The 21,950-nt window shown below is 40.5% G+C and overlaps 3 protein-coding genes across 3 annotated transcripts; 1 reads left to right on the plus strand and 2 right to left on the minus strand.

Moving 5' to 3' along the window:
* Positions 1–736: 736 nt before the first annotated feature.
* LOC138404570 (G2/mitotic-specific cyclin-A-like) lies at positions 737–5,825 on the minus strand. The gene is made up of 5 exons (XM_069508980.1): positions 5,367–5,825; positions 4,970–5,115; positions 3,874–4,107; positions 3,131–3,369; positions 737–1,514 (listed from the first exon to the last, which is right to left on the minus strand). Exons 1-5 carry the CDS (start codon positions 5,797–5,799, stop codon positions 1,340–1,342), a joined length of 1,227 nt encoding a protein of 408 aa, XP_069365081.1. The 5' UTR covers positions 5,800–5,825; the 3' UTR covers positions 737–1,339.
* Positions 5,826–8,093: 2,268 nt separating this feature from the next.
* LOC138404541 (alpha-mannosidase 2-like) lies at positions 8,094–13,393 on the minus strand. The gene is made up of 5 exons (XM_069508800.1): positions 12,674–13,393; positions 12,263–12,355; positions 11,444–11,638; positions 10,856–10,967; positions 8,094–10,768 (listed from the first exon to the last, which is right to left on the minus strand). Exons 1-5 carry the CDS (start codon positions 13,391–13,393, stop codon positions 8,112–8,114), a joined length of 3,777 nt encoding a protein of 1,258 aa, XP_069364901.1. The 3' UTR covers positions 8,094–8,111.
* A 1,949-nt stretch (positions 13,394–15,342) lies between these two features.
* LOC117995639 (SH2 domain-containing protein 3C) lies at positions 15,343–21,691 on the plus strand. Its single transcript, XM_034983624.2, has 6 exons — positions 15,343–15,452; positions 16,614–16,841; positions 17,326–18,323; positions 18,966–19,134; positions 19,794–19,971; positions 20,670–21,691. Exons 1-6 carry the CDS (start codon positions 15,450–15,452, stop codon positions 21,029–21,031), a joined length of 1,938 nt encoding a protein of 645 aa, XP_034839515.2. The 5' UTR covers positions 15,343–15,449; the 3' UTR covers positions 21,032–21,691.
* The last annotated feature ends 259 nt before the right edge of the window (positions 21,692–21,950 follow it).

Below are 21,950 nucleotides of genomic sequence, written 5' to 3' on the forward strand. Positions count from 1 at the left end.
TGTAACATTTGGCTTTTTCTAGTGAATATAGCACATAATATAGCATTTTATAGCACAACTAGTACTTACTTGCTATACTATCACTAGCCATATCCATATCATGTAGGTAATTTTTGGTAACGATCACTCGTCTTTCAGGCGCCATAAATACTTATGACAACCACTCAGCGCAGGCATCGTCACATATTTGACCTACCTACAATAAACAATTCAGTCGACCCGTGAAGGCGCATAGAAATGTAATTAAATCGTCAGGCAATATTTAGGTAGATGCCAATAATTGTTATTACTTATCATGTTATCTGGGGGCGCGGCAATGCCCCCGCCAAGTCGAGCAATTCTATTTACTGTTTACCAGAGAATGGTCATACTACTAGAACAACCAAATAATACAGCAAACACAAGATTCTTCAGCTAATGATTCATGAGAAAATAATCGGCAGAGGGCCAGAACGTCATGGCTGAAAAACTAATGTCAAATGGTTTTAGATCATGGTGGCTTTAGCAGAGGTAACAAAGGCGTTATCTGCCAAAGCCACCATGATCAAAACTTCAAAGTCGCGGATCGTCCCTTCCTGTGTTGCGGGCAACAGGTACGCAGATAAACTTTCAGTTTTTATAAAATAACGAAGGTCTGGCCCTCGCGGGCTCTTAGTGCATGGTAGTCGACAAGCCCACAAAAGACGGCAATACAAGATGAAAAATGAGAAAAGAAAAATGAAAAACTTTTACAATCTTGAGAGATAATTATTGTATATAAACACTTCTTGTAATTATGTCACATTATTACTTTTTTTTAAATACAAAAAAAATATCTAATAGTTATTTGTTATGCAAGAGTGCAAAATGTTATTTTGTCGCGAGAGTTTGTATTGAATTCCGAGCCAGCGAAGGATTCTAAGGAAGCGAAGGATGCGAAGGATTCTCAGGATTCTATCTTTGAACCGTAGCGAGGAATTCAAAGGCTCGAGTGCAAAAAAATTTGCACCCGTGCGAAACACACAACTTTTCATCTCACTACACCGAGGAAAACGCTAGATGATTGATACAAGAGGCGCCAGTACCGTGAAGGTTTCAATAAGAAGTTTCTGTATTAATAATTGTTAAGTGACCCGTAGGAATTTTTATTTTTATTAAATTAAAATATAATTCTGTTCTATTTTTATTTAGGTAATTAAATTCATTCAATACAAACTCTCGGGACAAAATAACATCTTTGCACCCTTGCAGAACAAATAACTAATTAATTATATATTAATTGTTATGTTATTATTATTAATTTATTACATTATATTATATTTATTTTTTATTGTCTTATTATCTGCAATCATCACTCATGTCATTGGTTATTTTTAGATAAGTAATCTAAAAAAATTTCAGTGAAAGTATTGTCTTTTAAAGTATCGAATAATCCGCGATATTTGAAGCTCGGGCACATCATTTTGATAAGTGCTTCAGTCTGGTTTGCGCACACTGCAACCAAGTCAGCGTCTTCCTTCTTCGCTGCTTGATACCTGAGGACAAGAACAATATTCAATAAGTAAGTACCTTATATCTGGCTGCGTAGTATCTTTATATATAAAAGGAAAAGGTGACTGACTGACTGACTGACTGACTGATCTATCAACGCACAGCTCAAACTACTGGACGGATCACGCTTAAATTCGGCATGCAGGTAGCTCTTGGACGATCGGTAGCTATTATAACGTAGGCGTCCGCTAAGAAAGAATTCTTCAAAATGTAAAATAGAGGGTTTGAAGTTTATATGAAAGTCTGTCAGTTTTGAAGTGTCTATAAAGAAGTTTTGTAGTTAATATTTTTGCAATTAGCAGTATGACATATTTTAATAAGCTCATATTAAAATCTCATAGTTAAAGATCAAACCTAAGGCTGTAAAATAGGGGTTTAAAATTTGTGTAGTCCACGCGGACGAAGTCGCGGGCATAAGCTAGTTTCTTCATAAAACTATAAAGAAATACTACGCAGATACAATAATATATTTTTTGAGATACTAATACAGTGGGCCCGTAGCTGCATCTATATACAACTTGACTAACGTTCGACGCGTACCTACCCACAGAATAAAGTGACATTCCTAATATTATGGTTAAAACCAGCCAAGTGCGAGTAAGACTCGCGCCCCGAGGATTCCGTACTACAGTAGTACAGTGGTATTTTTTTTTTTGACATTTTGCACGATAAATCAAAAACTATTATGCATAAAAATAAATAAAAATCTGTTTAGAATGTACAGGGAAAGCCCTTTCATATGATTCCCCACTTGGTATATTAATCTTACTTTGAAAGTTGAAATACTAATTAGTACCTAATTAATTATTGGTTTATGAACCATACATTTTTTTTTTGATGTGACCACAAATTCATGGTTTTCGGATTTATTCCTTTACTTGTTCAATAAGACCTACCTAACTACCAACGTCAAGTACCAAGGTCAACGGGAAGTATAAGTTTTCTTGACATACACGACGGACAGACCGATATACGTACAGACGGACAGACTGAGATATGTTGTGGCCGTATGGTAATAATTAAATGCGGCAACGGTGAAAGATGTTTATTGAGAGCCGGCTTATGATCTACTCTTGCTTATGGACTAACAATACTAATAAAGAAATCTTACATACTATTGTTTTAAACTTATTGCTTAACGACCTAACCTACATAATTTTGCATCACCTCTCTTTCAATCCGATGTGTAGGCAACCTACTTCGATATATTGAGGAGTTGCATTTTTATGTTACAGCTAATATGAACAGACGTTTAAACTGACAATTCGTACATATTACAACACATATACATAAGACAACGAAGTGATCCTATAATAAGGGTTTCATTTTTAGGGTTCCGTACCTCAAAAGGAAAAACGGAACCCTTATAAGATCACTTTGTTGTCTGTCTGTCTGTCAAGAAACCTACAGGATACTTCCCGTTGACCTAGAATTATGAAATTTAGCAGGTAGGTAGATCTTATAGCTGACATTTGGGGAAGAATCTGAAAACCGTGAATTTAGGGTTAGATCACACAAAAAATATTATCTATAAAATGAAAACAAAAAATCTTGAAAAATGCAGAGCAAACGCTTATCATAATTAAAAAAAATAACTTACACAGCATTGTTCGCGAGCTTCTCGAGTAACTCCTGTTTGTGGAGCATGTTCAAGGCGTTGCGTATAGCAGCGACGGCTGCTAGCGCTGTAGGGTACAGCTTGAGGGACTTCTGCAGCACAAGCGCCGCCATGTAGAACATCGTGGCGGCCGTCTCGATGTCCGCGTAGTTTGTCGCGTCGCACTCCCACGACAAATAGGATATAAAATCCTGCGCCACTACTGGCTGGATCGGAAATTCCTGGAAAATAAAGCACGATTAGGTTAGTAGGGGGTCTACCAAAAGTAGCCGTATTGTAGAAAAAAGCTGTGATAGCCCAATGGTTAGAACGTCCGCCTTCTAATAGGAGATTGGGGGTTCGATCCCGGGCACACACCTGTAACTTTCAGAGTTAGGTGCGTTTCAAGTAATTAAATATCACGTGCTTTAACGGTGAAGGAAGACATCGTGAGGAAACCATGCATGCCTGAGAGTTATCCATAATGTTCTCAAAGGTGTGTGAAGTCTACCAATCTGCACATGGCCAGCGTGGTAGACTATGGCCAAAACCTTTTTCACTCTGTGAGGAGACCCTTGCTCTGAAGTGAGCCGGCGATGAGTTTATAGGGACCAAAAGTAGCCTATGTCCGTCCCCGGGATGCAAACTATCTCTGTATGAAATCTCTATTTCGTCAAAATTGACGCACTTTAGTATTTATAATATAAGATTTGTATTTAATTAAGAATGAAACAATGAAATCTTACCAGTGTTCTCAAAACAAGTCTCTCCGTAAACTTCAAAACCTTAGCAGAGTAGGCATCCCCGCCGATTGTGACCAACGCCTTGAGAGAATAGCTCTTTCCGTGTATTTTCATCGCTATCCAATAGCAAGCGACACCAACCACTTGCAACTTGTTTATATTGAGTTCAGTGACCGAGAGTAGGGCATCCAAATACCATGCTACCGTTTGCACTACTGCAGGGTTTCCTATCGAGCCCTGGATATGAACATAATTATTTGGATTAACTAGGTACGAAAACAGTACAAACAGACTTCAATTTTTATCATCATCATCGCAACCAAGTGCTGGTGCACTACTGAGAACGGGCCACTTCTCAGAATGAGAAGGGTTTGGCCACGATGTTTTCCTTCACCGTTAAATCAATTCATATAAGTCCCGCAAATTGCTAATGCGCATGGCGGATTTTAGTGACGTCAGCACTAGACTAAAGTTTCATGGTATATATACGACAAATAACGTCAAAATGACGTCATTTCGATGTTAATGAGACATGGTTCCAGCGTAATAGCAATTTGCGGGACATATGTTAGTATCAGACTCAATCAGCGACGTACACAGATCTAATAGCTAGATAATATGCAACTAGTGTGGCCCATATAGTCCTCTCGCTAAAGCAGAGGTACCTACCTACCTACTGAGTTACTTGTGAAATGTTATTCCTTCTATTTTACGTTCGCTTCGGCTATTGCAGCCTAATATACTGCAACCCACCATTGTACAATAACATCAAAAACAAAAACTCTAAGTATTCAATTTTTAAAACAAATCAATTGTTTTTTTTAAATACTTGAGTCAAAATAACTTCACTTCGCGTTGTTTGTCAAGATCTCGCGCACAAAATAGGTACATCTTGGCAAACAAAAAAAGTGGCCACGGTGATAAGGACAAAAAATGATCATTCGTTACGTTCTAGCTTAAGAACTTAAACTAAACTTACTCTTAGAGCTTAAATCGATTAGATAAGAGCAACTATTAGCATTTACTTAGCTACCTCGCTCTAACAGTAAGTCACAATAGGGCTACTTGTAGGTAGGTACAGGTAGACGTAGGTACTTACGTTGATGCTCAATATCCAATTCAAAATGGCAGCGCGTTTTGAGTCGCTTATATTTGGAACTTGAGGAGTTCTGTCCCTCATCATCAAATACTCAAACAGTTCTGGTCCGTAGGCTTGATTGTAACTCGAAGTATAGTAGTTAAGCCCTGGAACAAATTAAAAAGAAATACTAAAAAATATATCCGGGAGAACACGCAAAATTTTATTTTACTACTTTATTGGCGTTACTAGCTTGCGTCCGCGACTTCGTCCGCGTGGACCATACACATTTCAACCCCCTATTTCACCCCCTTAGGAATTGAATTTTCAAAAACCCTTTTTAACGGTCTTTTAAAAACATAAATCCACGCGGACGAAGTCGTGGGCATCAGCTAGTAAATAATTAAAAGGCACTTACAGAAATCATCAGCTTGAGATGTGCTGTCTAAACGTTCAGTAAAAACTTCGTCTTCGTCTTCTTCGTCTGAAGAAGAAGACGACGCAGAAGCTTCGTCTTCTTCGTCATCAATGGCGGCTGCGGAAATACCTTCCTGTTCCTGACTGTGTGGTTTCAATGTCACGAATCGTTCTCCGAGTTCTTCTACACTACTCTCTTTAATAATGTCGTAGTCATCTTTAAAGACGTTATAACTCCAATCTAAGTCTTCATTCTTCCGTTTTATGGTCACATGTCGTAATACGTCTCTTCTGTGAACTATTTTAATTCTCTCGCATTTTCTTAGGTTATCATTTCCTTGATTAAGAGTTTTCAACGGCTGACGTCGATTATTTCGCTTTGGTGTAGATTTTGTTAAAGGCATTTTTGATGGGGCTTCATTTTCTTTAGACATTACTACCAACGCCAGCGTGGCCGCTGCCTTTGAACACGAAATTAATATGACACGTTTCTTTGTAGAACTGTTACATGAACCTTTGGAATTTTTATTTTATAAATACCCTCTCTGTGCTCAATATATTGTTAAGCTGCGTTGACACGATCAAAGTAGCTTACTCGAATGCTGCTATCGTGGCAAGTAGCAAGTTCGCAACCCGAGCGCATTTAGACAATGAGTAGGTACCTAGAATCATCTTATAAAAACAAAATAATGTTTAATAGGGTATTTGACAGCATGTAAAATATAGAATTGATTATTGACTATTGATGGCATCCGTATTGAATATGAATTTTAGAAACCAACTAGGTATTTAGTCAGTTAAGAAAGACACGAGATATTTTAAGAGAAAATCGACAAAGAAAGCGTTGACTGTACGTAAAAAGTTGTGTGTACAGTGCGACAAGGCTATCTTGGCGCGTGGCGAAAATCGGTACTAACGTTGCCGTCAAGTGTCTGTCCCCTTTGTTCTTGTTTGAATATTCTAAGCCTTTGTTCTACAACAGCGCCCCCTGTCATTCAAGTGCCAAGATAGTCTTGTCACACACCGTATAGTATAGTCAACAACCAAAACAAATGACGTATGAGGCGCCATATTGTCAGGAAAGCCTTTTCGCGGGATATATAAATAATATAATCTTTTCTAGCACATTTCATACCCTGTAGATTTTGTGATATCTCCTTATTTTAAACTAGCAGATGCCCGCGACTTCGTACGTGTGGATGTAGGTTTTAAAAGCCCGTGGAAACTCTTTGATTTTCCGAGATAAAAGTAGACTGTGTCACCTGCCTGTGACTGTGTCCAGTTTTTAACTATATCCATGCAAAAAATCTCGTCGATCAGTTACACCCCTCACGCCTCCCTATCCGCCTTGTCCACTACTATCTCGCTGGCAAACAAGTTTAGAATAGAATAGAATTTTCGAAGGAGTGTGTGGAATTTTCGTGATGAAAACTTTTTCCCTACTCGAACGACAATCACGGAAAAATCACACTTAGAAAAAAAAATTGAACTTCAGTAAAATATTGCATACATTTATTTCTGACATTAATATTATTTACATAGATTCCGCAAACTGTAGGTTGATTTCGTAAAACCTGCATCAATCAATATTACAGTATCAATTGTTGTGATTGGCTGAATTTGTGCGATTCAACAATGTTGTTGCAACAATGCATTTTAGCCAATAGTGAGCGAGCGAGCAATCAGAGGTGATTGGGATCGTGACATTGTAGCTGTCATTCTACCTCAATCGAGCAGCGTCTATAGATGGTCTATAGTAAGCGACAGGTTGAGATGGCAATCGGGGTGGGGACGCCTCGCAGACCGCAGTGCGGGATGACGCGGGTGACATGCGGGTGTGCGGAACGTCCCCCCGCCTCATACCCCGATTGTCATCTCGACTTGTCGCGTCCTATACCTAAATTACCTACCTTATGGAAATATTAACTAAGTATGTTTATATTTAAAGAAATTGTTGTCTTCATAATCACAATGAATGCGTAGGTACAATAGATGTCGGTGAATGAATGCTTACCTACCTACCTCACAGATTTAGGTAGGTTCTTACTACATCAATGGCTTAGCCTTAGGTACCTAACGAGGCAGGCAGGATGCTTATATACATTTTGCCTTTGCAACCCTTTTGTATAGCTAGTTTCTTCTGTTTCTTGTATTGTTTTACTGTAGGTAGGTACATAAAAGGTGTGTTCAATAAAGATTATTAAATAAAAAACAGCCCAAGTGCGAGATAGACTCGCGCACCAGGGGGTCCATATTACACTTGTATTTTTTCGACATTTCGCACGATACATCAAAAACTTTTGTGCATAAAAATAAATAAAAACCTGTTTTAGAATGTACAAGTGAAGCCCTTTCATACGATACCCCACTTGGTATACTAATCATAAAAAGTTGAAAATACTAATTTTATTGTTCATGAACACGTTTTAATTTTTTTTATGATGTAGCCACAAATTCATGTACCCTGTAGGTTTCTTGACAGACCGACAGACAGACAACAAAGTGATCCTATAAGGATTCAGTTTTTCCTTTTGAGGTACGGAACCCTAAAAAAATAAAAAAAATATGTTCACGAACAAATTAATTTACTAAATCACATGTACCTATAGATGGCCCAGCCCAGTCCGTCATAAACTTGCAGTGTTCTACATAAAAGAGTTAGGTATGCCTTGTACGATGGTACGGAACCCTTCGTGTGCGAGTCCGACGCGCACTTGACCGATTTTTTTATTAAAAGTGAAACTTGTTAAAAATATATACGCAACGTGGTCAGTTCCATGGATGGAAAATTAATTATATTTAACACAGTCACAGGGACGCCTTCCGTCGTGCCCACTAAGTTGGTCTGATAAACCGCTCTGACCTTACGAAGCATATGGTCCAATTTGAAGGAACTCTCTCTGCTGCACTGCAGACTATTGTCACTCTCTACTCGACAAGAGAATCTCTGCCTGTGAAGCGTCATTAAAGCGGTGTTTGGCATGAATTTTTCTGGAGTACCCCTATTCAAAACTGCCCTGTAATTTATCAAGGCAACGTCGCATGGGAACGATGTTTTAATCAGAGGCAGAAACGTGTAGTGGCATAAATGAGTTCTACTTGCATCGATGAAGTAAATATCTAAGTTGTAGTTAAGAGTGTTCGCCAAGTATAGCGCTGTATGACTCGGCAGTTTTAAATTGGTTTTAGATAAGACGTCGTCGAAGCTATTATTATGCTCGATGAAATTCTCTAGTAGTAGGTAGTGAGTGTGTGACGTCACACTGTTTTCAGCGATTGTTTCATTTGCCCCTCGATTATCATCATAAAGCACCCTCCTGTCCAGCATAAGTACCAACTGACCCTCTTGTAAAACTGTCACACCTTGAGCGTGGTCAGTGAGGATTGTCAACCGAGTTTTTTCGTCCTGTATATATGCCATACTTGTAAAAGGATACACATTTGATTCTACCCTCCTACTGACGTTAATATGTCGTGCTGTGTATTGGAAGCCATTGTTATCAATGAAGATTTCTGGAGGGTTGCCGTTTCCAATGACCGTTTGAAGAGATAGAAACATTTCCGTGTCTCTGTAGTTAGGCGCTATGCCGTAATCTATCTTAGTCTCCAGCTTTATAATATCAGCGAGAGGATTGTTCATAATATTGAATATTTTAACAGTATGATGTAGAAAACTTCCGTACAGTGAAGTCAATTCAGTAGTAATTCGACCCGAAACAATTATAATACTTCTCGATTCAACGTTTTGTCTGAAGGGTGATAGTATATCTTCCATAGGTTTAGAAGTATTCGTGTTAAACAAAAACATGCCAGAACCTACACTAGCACTATTAAACGCTCCAAAATCTACGACGACAGGCTGTTCATTAGAGAATTTTTTAGTTACAGCTTTTAAAAATCCTGTATGTTCATCGATAACAATTCGATACTTATAGCTTTCCAGTTGTATGTCACCTGTTTCTAATGGACGCACGTTGAAAATAAATTCAGATCCGTCGTCAACGATGCACGACGTACAATAAATTGTAGCAGCATTGTGCGTGATATGAAGAATTTTTTCTATTTTAAACAACACGAACGCTAACGCTGGTACTTTGGCTACAAAAGTTATCTTTAAAAATTGGCTTGAAATTCTAACTACTTTATCAAAACCGAATTTCCATATAGGGTTAACTTGCATTTGCACTTCGTTTTCAATGTGATCTATGATTCTTACATTTGGGTGTCTGGTTAGGAGTTCTACGATTTCGACTCGATCATGATTTAGGGAATTAAATATATATATTTGGTCTCCAGGTGTTACTGATTTATAAGAAGATATAAATTCTCCTTCCCTGTAAATATATTTTTCGAGGTACTTCTCATTTTGAGCTGGCTTAGAACTGATTAAGCTCGCGGCGGTCTCTTGAATATACCAACAGTCTCTAGAAGTGTTTATCACTTGTCGTTGAACGTATCTGAGTGCTTTGACCGTTAATGTGCCCCCTACAACATTTCGGTCTTGAAGACGAGCGACCGACTCACGAGCGTTCAACAATCGTTCATATAACGTTGATACTTTGTATGATTGAAAAGCGTTAAAATTGAGAGCGAAAGAAAACAGTATTTCGGTACTTCTTAACGTTGAGTGAAGACGTCTCAAGATAATTTTCAACAAAGGTCGCGTAGTAAAGTATCCTGTCCAATATGCAGGTCTGCTGTCCCTGATGTCGGCAAAATTAAGAAAGTCACCTTTCAGACTGGGGAAGCTGTTTTTCTTTGACAGTATGTTTTTGAAATAATCTTTACTCGTCCCAAATTTGATCGTAGCCTTATAAATATCATGATTAAGATTCACGTAATCCGCAATTTTCTGATAGTTGTTGTACTGAAAGTCAAATTCTGTTTGAGATTCGTAATGGCGATCACCTCCTAACGGCGTGATAATCACGTTGTGTGACGATATCGTGCCCGCTTTTGAATACTGTTCTAACAATTTCTCAGCCTTCACTTTGAGGTTAAATGTATTTATATCTTGGACATTGGAAGAGTCGATAAAATTGAATTCTTTGTCACATATTGTGTCACCTTCCGGACCGCAAGCTTTAAATCCATCAGAATTAAACGGCAAATAGTGGGCGATAACAGAATGCTTCGGATACCGATCGTTGCCAATCCTGTTCAGAGCTTCGTTGAGGTTTATGTGAGCGGTTTTATCTGTGTCCCAATTTTGAACCCATACGAAGTCAGTGTACTGGAACTCGGTGAGGTATTGTTGCCAGGAGAAATGCATATTTGTTAATACTAGGTTGGAGATTCCCGATGCTGATAGAAGATAAGACAGGGTAGGGCTGTGTGCCACACTGTTGGTCAGCCAAGCCACCTCTGGCGAATAGTTTAAATTGTACAGTAACCATTGGTGACCTGAAAAAATATTGAAACCCATTCAATTAATCTGTCCAACGGGTTCATTTAATTCGTTGGATTTGTCATTTTATACTTGGTAGGTACCCTCAATCAATTGATGTAAGATCCCGAACAGATGTGATGTGGCTTCATCAGTTTCCACCCATCCACCTGATGTGATTTCTAGTCGTCCTTCTTCAACTAGTCTGCGGAGAGCCTTAAAAAATAATTATCTAATTTGGGAAATTGTTCATAATTTAAACCTACCTAAAATTATTACATAACTGCATATAAGACTAGTAGGTAGGCTCCGAATATGAATTTGTCCCACTCGGTGTCGAGACCCTTGGCCCGTGGGGTCCTAGCGCTATAAGACTTTTTAAGGAAATAGCAAAAAGGTTAGTCGACATCACAGGAGACCGAAGAGCTGGCAGCTACCTCGGACAAAGAATTAGCCTAGCTATTCACAGGGGGAACGCTGCCAGTATTTTCGGAACCTTGCCTAAAGGGACTCCTTTTAATAATATATTTTAGTTATAATATTATATTTTTTGAGGTTTTAGTTTTAGTTTAAATTATTAATTAATTAACTTTTAATATGGAATAAGATAGAATAAATTATATTTTATCAGACTAGTAGGTAGGTATATTATAGTACTTAGTATTAATTATTATAGTAGGTTATACTAGTACCATTCGATTCTTTTGTCGAGTATTTTGCCACCACTGACTCAAATGTGACACCTCATTCCAAGAGAACGTTAGATTCGAGTAAAATTGAAGCTTTTTCACGATGTTCGATATAATCTTACGCGCCGTGCTTTTGTGGAGGTTTTCAAATGGTTGTTTCCAAATCGTGTCCACGCGCGACCGTGGGACTAGTATTACCTGCAAAATAGTTATAGCATCATCATCACGATAATCGTTTTGAACCTTCTTCGTACAAGTACGTATTGTAAACTAGATGATGCACGCGACTTCGTCCGCGTGGGTTTAGGTTTTTAAAAATCCCATGGGAACTCTTTAATTTTCCGGAGCGGCCTATAAAATAAATAAATAAATAAATAAATAAACGTTTATTTCAGACCTTCATAGATCCATAGTTTGTTAGTATGTTAGTTACAATTTTTCCTTAAATAGTAAGTTGGTATTGTTAGTTCATTAGTGGGTAGGTACAATTAATTTTATTTTACTGACCCAATAGCTACCGCCACACAGTGGTGTAGTATGGGACAGTCAGGCCTGGCAGCAATTACTTTTAGGATGCCGTTGTCGCTGGTACGTAAGCGCTGCAGGAGAGATGTCGCTTTTTTGCGCATTATGGCAAAAAAGTCATTGGTGTGACTATGCGGGGTGTGCGGGCGTTCCCTCCCTGAGATAGCATCTCGACCTGTCGTGTACTTTATCTACTTACCGACTTGGGTCAACGTTGCTTAACAATCGCAAGCAATCAATATGCTAAATTAAGATAATTCATAAAATTCTAGATTAAGATAAGATAAAATGGTTTACTTTCAAGGCAGGCCACTGGGCGTTCCTCATAAGAGCCTGATAGCGATGTTCGTACACAACCTTCCAGAAATGTTTGTTGGCAATCCATGGCGGCTAAAACAAAAACGAAGTCCGATGTAAGTAAAATGACTTATTGTGTTGAAAATTCTGAATAATAACTACTAATAACGTATAGCTTGAAAACTGATAGACTTTAAGGTCCCAATATCTTACACCTTGGGACCCTAACGTTGGAATACCTCCCAGTCCCCCCCCCTAGGTGGACAGATGACATCAAATGATGTCGTCGCATCAGCGAGCCGATGAGTGGTGGTGGTGCAAGACCGTGCCATGATGACCCTACAAGAGACTTATGTCCAGCTGTGGACGTCTATCGGTTGTTGATGATGATGATGATGATTAAGTACTTACCTCAATATTAAACTCGTTAAATTTTTCTTGAGCGTCAATATATGCTTTGAATTCATGAAATTCTGTGCAAATATATGGTACATGCCAAGATATATTATTGCTTATACTCGTAGTCACTTGCGTTGAACCTTTGTTGAAAAAGAAGTCAGCTTTTTTAACATCTGTATCATAATGTGTTAATTTTAGTTCATTTGTATCAACTTCAAGTTCTCTATGGTTTGTTGTTCCTGTACTAGAAATAATACTTTTAACAAGAAGACTGTCGTTGATAGCAGAAGTTACCTCAGAATTATCTTTTATCGAAGTCTCTTGTTCTGAGCTAGGAGAAATCTTTTCCTCGACCAGGGGGAAAAAATTTGATGTGGGTATTTGATAAGAGATCGGATCAATTTTCGCCACATTACTTGTATTGAGGAGTTCATTCGCTCCAGATAGAATGGCACTATGGTCTCTTCGTTGGAAGAAATTAATAGCAGCTCGTGCTGTCCGAAGGTCGGATGGATGCACAATTTCATTCCGAGCTATATTCATACGAGAAAACATTGTTTTGCTTTTCCCCAAATCTGCGGAAGTCAATATAGTAGACATTTTCGGTCTCTGCATTTTATGTACAACTGATTTTATTTGCGTATGCCCTGGATAAATCACCATATTATTATTTTGTTTCGGGTTCTTCAAATCTTTGCCAGTACGAGTCTCACTGAACGGTCTTTGCACCATTTTTGATTGGCTGCGCACAATTTTCCGCAACGCTGTAAAATAATTTAGATTATTTTTGCTACCATTTACCAGGAAGTTTCCAGGCAACTTTCGATAAAATTTTCATAGATGGCGCTGAATTTTACAACCACTAAAGATGAAAAATAATACCTATAATTATCTATATGATCTATGCTTTAATATTTAGGTCGTGTCAATCAATTACATAGATGAAGAGTAAGGCTAGCGTGCACTGCAATTGTCCTTACGTTTCTTCCCCACAAAATCTGTAAACTATAATAGAAGTAATTAATTAACTTCGCATCCGATTTAACTTTAAAAATTTAAAGCATAGATGATATAGATATACCTAGGTATTATTTTTCATCTTGTGGTGGAAGTTTTCAGCGCCATTTATGAAAATTTTCTCGAACGTTGCCTGGAAACCTCCTCATTATTGAACTTTCTATAGCTAACTTTTTAAAAATCCTCTCTATTACTTTTTTCGTAACATTCATTTTCAAAAATTGTTATGATTAGTATAAAAATTGAAATGTTCCAAAACGTTCTCTTCACTTCAACAGTCATGTTTCATCATTCAGTAGGTACCTATGATATTATCACTAATGACCTGACGGAAGCGAACTGAGGCGCATTGGCAGTTTACATTATACAGGATGTTTATAGAAGGAACCATCAATAAAGGATTACATTTCATGAATTGTGGTTCCATTTTGTTTGACGTATACAGGTTGTAACCAGAACGCTAGCAAAACTTAAACGTTATTGTTATACTACCTAAACACAATCCAATACCAACAACCATTTGCCTCATTTTGTATTTTTAGTGATTTAGTATTTTTCAAACCCGCAATGTATAGCGTGCAAAATCGGGTCAATGACCCGCCAACGACGCGGCATTGACTCCGAGTGGCCTACTTAAGGAACGTTCGTTGACCTCTAGCGTCAGTCAGATGTTTTATTTGCAATACCTATATCGTGAAATTTTACAAAATATAATTATAAATACATTATACTGATCATCAGTACCCTGTCTTCGTTTTTACGGTCTGGTTACATCCTGTACACTGTGTATGTACTTTACTTGTTTAACTGGGTAGGTATATATTATAACAATAACATCTTTGTTGATCTACTTACAATTTTTTTTTAAACTTCGATACAAGTTAGCCCTTGACTGCGACACAGAATAATATAATAGTAGGTACTAACGACTGCGATCTCACCTGGTAATCGATGATGCAGTCTAAAATAGAAGCGGGCTAACATGGAATGGGTACTTATATGTCAGTTTTATTAATTTTAACCTTGTTTTAACCACTTTGCGGTTTTCATCTCGGTTTTCTTCTTCATCACGAAGCAACGCCTTTGAGGGAAGATCTTATACATCAGTCTTAAACGATCTCGGTTTTACTGGTACGCTAAATCGATGGGCACACTTTCGCGTCTAAATAGGAAAAATAATAATATATATACTTAATAATACCTAGGTACCTACTTAAATGAAAAGAGGGAAAACGTAATTGACTTCCTACTGGACGGATCGGACTGAAATTTCCCTTCCAAGCGACCACGCCTCCATCTTAGACTGCATCATCACTTACCACCAGGTGGGATTAGAGTCAAGAGCTAGAGTTAGCCCTTTTACAACACAAGTGTAAATTATTCAAAAATAAAATAAAATGGGCTCCATTGGCACTCTTCGGGTACGGAACCCTATATAATACCTACCCCTTTCTGGTGCAGTCGGGTATAGTGGTGTGACTCCATTGGCGAAGATTCGGCAAATCTTCGGCGTTTGGCAAATGTTTCGAGTTTGGGCGAATTTTACGAAAGTTCGGCATTCAGCAAACCTTCTAGCAAGAATTATTCACGCATGCGTGCTAGTATAGTGCGAACTTCATCCCTTATTGCCAACATAAGAAAATAGGGTGTGTATATCGATCGGCACTACCCCTCGCTTGGCGGTGAAACGTTGTGCTCTTACAGTTTCAATGAAATCCCAGATATAAATATCCACAAATTACTGAGTGAGGAAAAATATTTTGTTAAGACCATGGTAAGTACCAGAAAGACTTATAAATCGACGTAAGATAACGATATTATGTTATGATATAAATAATTTCTGTATTAGTGTCTGTACTGTTTAAATAAGATAGATTTGATAAATAAACAAAGTGATTAATAAAAGCGGTCAAGTGCGCGAGTCCACTTGCAGTAGGGTTCCGTACTCGCCCGTCACAACATACCAGCTGTTTTACACAACTCAACTAAGTAATTTTTAATTTATATACGACTCCAAGTAAGTAGGTAGGCACGGACTCTCTTGCCAAAGGAGCGCCGGTAGGCTATTTAAGCATGGCTCTCCACCCATCCCAACGTCATCCTAAGCCGTGGTCCGAGCCTCACAGGAGGCGCCCTTAGGAGGACGTTGCCCCACGACCTCTCAAATTATTTCCTCAAGCCCTAGGGCTCACCCCCAGGCGGAGCTTCGCGCTCGCCACCCTCCCCGGTGACGCTGTAGCGGCCAGTAGGCCCTACGCAGCATAGTCAATCCGAAACAACACACAACGATATGATCAAAAGGGCTCTTGCCACCATAGACATTCCTGCGCTCACTGAGCCGGCAGGGATTAGGATGATGGCAATAAATCTGAGGAATTGACGCTGGTTCGCTGAGAACGGGGATGGGCGCTAATGTGAGACGCAACGTGCGTTGATACATTGCCCCCGTGTCATATCAGGTAGACAGCATCAAGACCGGGAGCCGCAGCAGAAATGGTTGAAAACGGCAAGCGGCGCACGTATACAGCTTTTATCGAGAGTTACATTTTTGTGTCAAACAACCCATCGCCGGCTCACTACAGAGCACGGGTCGCTACCACGCTGGCCAAGTGCGGATTGGCAGACTTCACGCACATTTGCAAACATTATGGAGAACCTTAACTATCAGGCATGCAGGTTTCCTCACGATGTTTTCCTTCACCGTAAAATTTTTTGTGGGTATATTCTTATTCCCACTGTAACAACGAATAAGCTTAGCAAAAAACAATTAAGATGGCGAATTTTAAAATGGCTGAAAATGCAAAGTACATATCCCTATTGGTAGATACTATAATTCCACAAGCAATGGTTATCTTATACCCACGATGGTACGGAACCCTTTGCGTACAAGTCCGACTCGCACTTATGACTGGCTTTATTCATTTATCATTTAAAGGAGACCAGTACAATGACGACATCTGGGTTGCTGGAGTGGGAGCTGTCCTTATCATCGGAACAGATCATATCCCACGGCTGGTACCACGGCGCCCTGAGCCGAGGAGCAGCGGAGAGCCTGCTGCAGCAGGACAGACAGTTCCTAGTGCGAGACTCTTCGTCGCAGCCAGACAACTACGTCCTCAGTTGTCGCTCCAATGGACAGCATCTGCACTTTGTTATACAGAGGGTAAGTCTCGCTCGTCTTTCATGTATTGTCTTAAGAGTACGCTGCAAACAAACGTACGCTCGTATATACGCGACAGGTCGAAATGGCAATCGGGGTATGAGGTAGGGGGACGCCCTGCACGTCCGCACGTCACCCGCACCGGTTTAGCGCAGGGGCTGTGTGGGTTACGCGGGGCGTTCTCTCCCCGATTGCCATCTCGACCTGTCGACCTTGTCCGTGGTTTTCAGATTTGCTTTAAAATATTTTGTTTTAAAGGGACACGGATTAGCGTACAAATCTTTACTTAAACTTTAACTGCCGTACTCAGAGTTACTTAATCGTTACTTAAGTTTAGTTTAAACGAGACAGAGCTATATCTCTCACATAAATCTGTCTCGTTTTAGCTCAATCTTAAGTAACGATTAGCGACTCTGAGTACCGCGGTTAATCTCCATCTACTTGACCTCATAGTTCACACAATATTGCATTCTTCATATACTTCTAGATTGTCGTGCATCCTGAAACAGTTTTTGAAAGATTCCAATATCAGTTCGAGGATGAGGCTTACGATACTGTCGCAGATCTCATTACCTCCTACGTTGGATCGGGAAAACCGATATCCGCCGCATCGGGTGCCCGAATACAATACCCGGCCAACCGGGCTGTGCCCCTGTCCAATTTCATATCAGGAGACGAAGTGGGAACCATGGTGTCCCCAAACGGTGAAAGCAATTACGGAAATGCGTATAGTCTGTACAGCCACTTCGTAGCGAAACCTGGAGCTCAACTACGAGTGCCTTTTAAAAAGCAACGATCTCACTCTCTCACCCCCATAGATATGACGCAGCATGTGACGCATGGCAAGAGTGCCAGCGCCGACGGTGTGATCCAAAGCCAAACGAGCAAACATCCCAGGATCTTCTCCAGCGAATCGAATTCCGGCTCCAATACTTGGGACGCGAATTTACCGACAAGTCCTCCCGCGAAACCAGCGAGATATGACGGCCCCAAGGCTGACGATAGGCGTTTAGAACTGCACAGACTTTACCACGTATCCGGTTCAGATTCAGGGAACGGCTCAGGAGATTCCACTCAGAGTTCTGCCCACAGCGACCCAAATAAATCGAGAAACGAATCCGATTACAATTTAATTAATACTCCAACGATAAAACAACAATTCGATTATGAATTGACGGAAGCAAAGCTGCTGCAACTAGAAAATCTAGACTACACTGTGGAGTCAAGGATTAATTTGGAAATGTTCCAGTCGCAAATCATAGCAGCGTCTCTCACCAAGCCGTTGGAGTCAGAGACGTTGCATACTATAAAATTGTTGTTGCGCACATCAGGACCCCGTATCTTGGCGAACCATCTTACCAAAATAGACCTCCATTTTCTGTTCGACGACTCCATACAAATCGACAGGCTGGACAAAACAGCTTCGGGTATAGAACTGTGCTTTCTCCCTCAAGGACGCTCGTTACGTTTGGATGTCATCGAGAGGTAGGTACTTACAGCACCACTAAACTTACTATATGCATAAAAACCGTCCAAATGCGAGTCAGACTCGCGCGGGGTTCCATACTACAGTGACTCCGAAAAGTTAGAGGTGCATGCCCGGGATCGAACCCCCGACCTCCGATGTGAAGGCGGACATCCTAACCGCTAGGCTATCACAGATTTAAGATGTATGAAGTCTGCTAATCCGCACTTGGCCAGCGTGGCAGTCTATGGCCAAACACTTTTTATTTTGAGAGGATACCCGTGTGAGTAGTCACTAGTAGTGTGGGCCGGCGACGACGCGTTCATTTTTTTATATTATAGACCAGTGTTTGGCTGCACTCAGACCTGGTGGCAAGTGATGATGCAGCCTAAGATGGAGCACGCTTGCCTAGAATATGCCTATTCACTCTCAATTTGAAGGTACCCATATTATAATTGGAAAACTGCCCCCCAATTGTGTAAGAATAACCATTTCATGGCTATCGCAATCGTCAAGAAATTCTGCCCTTTGATTGGTTGATTCGCTGTTTACATTTTTTCACAGCCAATCAAAGGGCAGAATTCTTGACGATTGCGATAGCCATGAAATGGTTATTCTTACACAATTGGGGGGCTGATCATGATGATGATGCACATTTGCAGGGTGGAAACATTTCGCCTTCTTGTAGCTGTGACCGTCCTCACGTGTCAAACGGACAGACAGAGAGCCGACACTATAAACGATTGGATACTCCTAGCCATTGAAACCAAAACTGCTTTGGGAAACCTGTATGGATTTTCTGCAATCATGTTTGGACTGTGTATGCCCCAGGTACGTCTCCTTGGATTTTGTCCATCACTAGCTTATACTCGCTACTTCGTCCGCGTGGACTGCATAAATTTACAACCCCTATTTTACCCCTTTAGGAGTTGAATTTCCTAAAAAAGATTGTCTATGTCATAAAACGTATACTTTTATAGTTATATCTGCATGACAAATTTCAGCCCGATCCGTCCAGTAGTGAGTGTGCGTTGATAGATCAGTCAGTCAGTCAGGCAGCTTTTATAATGCGCGACAGATTGAGATGGCAATCGGGATGGTGCACAGCCACACAGTTCCCTCGCTAACCCGGTGCGGACGAGCGCGGGTGACGCGGCCCCGCACGTCAACCACGCTCGCCCGCACCGGGTTTGTGCGGGGCGTCCTGCCACCTCATACCCCGATTGCCATCTCAACATGTCGCGAAATACAACTGCGTACTACTGAAAAACAATCGCTGGAATGGCGAACTCGCACCGGAAGACGCAGTGTTGGAAGAACCCCCAGTAGGTGGACGGACGACATCAGACGAGTCGCAGGGAGCCGCTGGATGGCGGCGGCGCAAGACCATGGCGTGTGGAAGTCCCTACAAAAGACCTATGTCCAGCAGTGGACGTCTATCGGTTGATGATGATGACTATTTAAAAATGTTATTTTTGCTCTGTTCCCAGATGGAGTGTTTAGAGAACGCGTGGAACATCTTAAGGCGCGTGTACACGGACAACGCGTTCATGTTCGAAGCCAAGCTGCGGCCTTGCTTCAAGAGCATGAATGAGGGGACCAACCCCTTGCCTCCCAATACCACCACTCCGTACGTCATACCACCAGTACTGTCCTTCCATTTATTTGGTGAGTTGCTATTCAACAGAACGTCATTGCTATTGCGATTATTAAGGTTCCGTACCTCAAAAGGAAAAACGGGACCCTTATAGGATCACTTTGATATCTGTCTGTCTGTCTCTGTCAAGAAACCTACAGGGTGCTTTCCGTTGACTTAGAATCATGAAAGGCAGGTAGGTAGGTCTTATAGCGGACATAAGGGGATAAATCTGAAAACCGTGAATTTAGGGTTACATCACACAAAAAATTTAATTGTGGTCATGAACTAATAATAATTATCTAGTATTTTCAATTTTCGAAGTAAGATAACTATATCGAGTGGGGTATCATATGAAAGGGCTTTACCTGTGCATTCTAAAACAGATTTTTATTTATTTTTATGCATGCATAGTTTTTGAATTATCGTGCAAAATGTCGAAAAAATACGGCTGTAGTACGGAACCCTCGGTGCGCCGCTGGGTTTTAGTGGGTATTCCGGTCGCCTTTCGGCCGGCAAGTCCCACATACCTTCCTTCAGTTGGTTGGCTGGTTGGGTAGCTGGCTGGCTTCCGGGAGGAGATGCGTAAACGCATTTCCCAGCGTTAAAAAAAGGTACGACAATAGTGCAACGGGCGGGGTTTGAACCGCCAACCTTTTTCAGTCCACTACTTTAACCGTTGAGCTATAGAGGGTTGATCATGGTGAAGTAAGTATTTGACATTTCACAGATGGTGAAGGCGGAGGCCTACTACAGCCAGACGAGACGTTCCCAAGCAGCCTGATGAGCAGCTTAGAGTTCGACTTCAACGCTACAGCCGCTCACCTCGAGGCGGCGAGGCACTTTCCCCAACAGATAGAAATGTTCAAACGAAACGCGCGCACGGTCGTCCAAGAGATGTCATCCCTTGGACCAATGCTGGATCCAATATTATTGGAGTTGTTCCGAACAGAGTTTCATATAAATTTCTTGTGGGGCGAGAGAGGTGCTCTTACAAGTCCTAATCAACGGTTTGCGAGGTTAACTGATATACTGACCGCTATGGCGACGAAGTTGGCAAACCAGCCGCCAGATTGTGATGACGCTTTGTGAATCGTGATTGTTTAGGTATTTGTTACGACGGAACAGAGACGGTGTAGGTATAGTTACCGGCAGTTAATTAATAGTAGAGTCCGATTTACATTGCGAGTGCGAGCTGCGCAGTTGTAACACTCACACTAATGCAAATGGCGAACGCGGGTTGCAGTGCGGCGCGCAGGCTGGTTTGTTCCGCTCCTTTGCGTCGCGTGCTTTACTGACGCCTAAAAAATGCTATTGCGATGCGTCTTGCGGTTAACTTCTAGAACGACTATTTAACTGGCGCGGACTATACCTATTCTACGTTTGGCGTTAGAGAATAGGTATGTGTGTGGTGTTTTGTTGCATTTTCCTGAAAAATCACTGGGCCGATTTTAATGCTGCGGAAACTAAGTACTTACCTATATTAGGTATATGTCTGCAATGTTGAAAACAATTTTTGAATATTCAATCCCTAAGGGGGTAAAATAGGGCTTTGAAGTTTGTGTAGTCCACGCGGACGAAGTCGCAGGTATAAGTTAGTATTTTATTATCTGATATATTATTAATAGTATCTGATATTATTAAAAGTATGTAAGTATAATTATAATAATTTACGTACCTACCTAGTTAATGAACAATCGCAATATAATAATAATTAAATATGTCGAATAACTGTATAATGTAATTTTATTCATAAAAATAAACTATTAAAAATATTCCTCATCTTTCATATTGTATCTAAAGTGCCGGCTACACGCTCCGTCCTACCTGTGAGCTTACTTGCACACGCCAGTTTGCGCAGTCAAGTGCGTGCGTGTATTTAGACAGCAAGACGGTGTCCCGCACAGTCCCAAAAGGGCGGCTTGAACTATCGTCGACTTGATAAAGTGCCGTCTACACGCTCCGTCTTACCTGAGCTTTCCTGCACAAGACAGTTTGCGCACTCAAGTGC

Source organism: Maniola hyperantus, chromosome Z (genome assembly GCF_902806685.2).
Source record: "Maniola hyperantus chromosome Z, iAphHyp1.2, whole genome shotgun sequence".
Lineage (NCBI taxonomy): Eukaryota > Metazoa > Arthropoda > Insecta > Lepidoptera > Nymphalidae > Maniola > Maniola hyperantus.

Bases quoted from the DNA above. Each gene is read 5' to 3' on its own strand.
- LOC138404570 (XM_069508980.1), bottom strand. From the start codon at position 5,799: ATGTCTAAAGAAAATGAAGCCCCATCAAAAATGCCTTTAACAAAATCT. The intron at 4,108-4,969 runs GTAAGTACCTAC...GTTCATATCCAG, and splicing joins ATTGGATATTGAGCATCAAC to GGCTCGATAGGAAACCCTGC. The intron at 3,370-3,873 runs GTAAGATTTCAT...TTTATTTTCCAG, and splicing joins GACTTGTTTTGAGAACACTG to GAATTTCCGATCCAGCCAGT.
- LOC138404541 (XM_069508800.1), bottom strand. From the start codon at position 13,393: ATGGTGCAAAGACCGTTCAGTGAGACTCGTACTGGCAAAGATTTGAAG. The intron at 10,968-11,443 runs GTACTAGTATAA...TTATTTTTTAAG, and splicing joins CTCGACAAAAGAATCGAATG to GCTCTCCGCAGACTAGTTGA. The intron at 10,769-10,855 runs GTACCTACCAAG...ATATTTTTTCAG, and splicing joins CTTACATCAATTGATTGAGG to GTCACCAATGGTTACTGTAC.
- LOC117995639 (XM_034983624.2), top strand. The intron at 18,324-18,965 runs GTAGGTACTTAC...GCACATTTGCAG, and splicing joins CGTTTGGATGTCATCGAGAG to GGTGGAAACATTTCGCCTTC. The intron at 19,972-20,669 runs GTGAGTTGCTAT...GACATTTCACAG, and splicing joins ACTGTCCTTCCATTTATTTG to ATGGTGAAGGCGGAGGCCTA.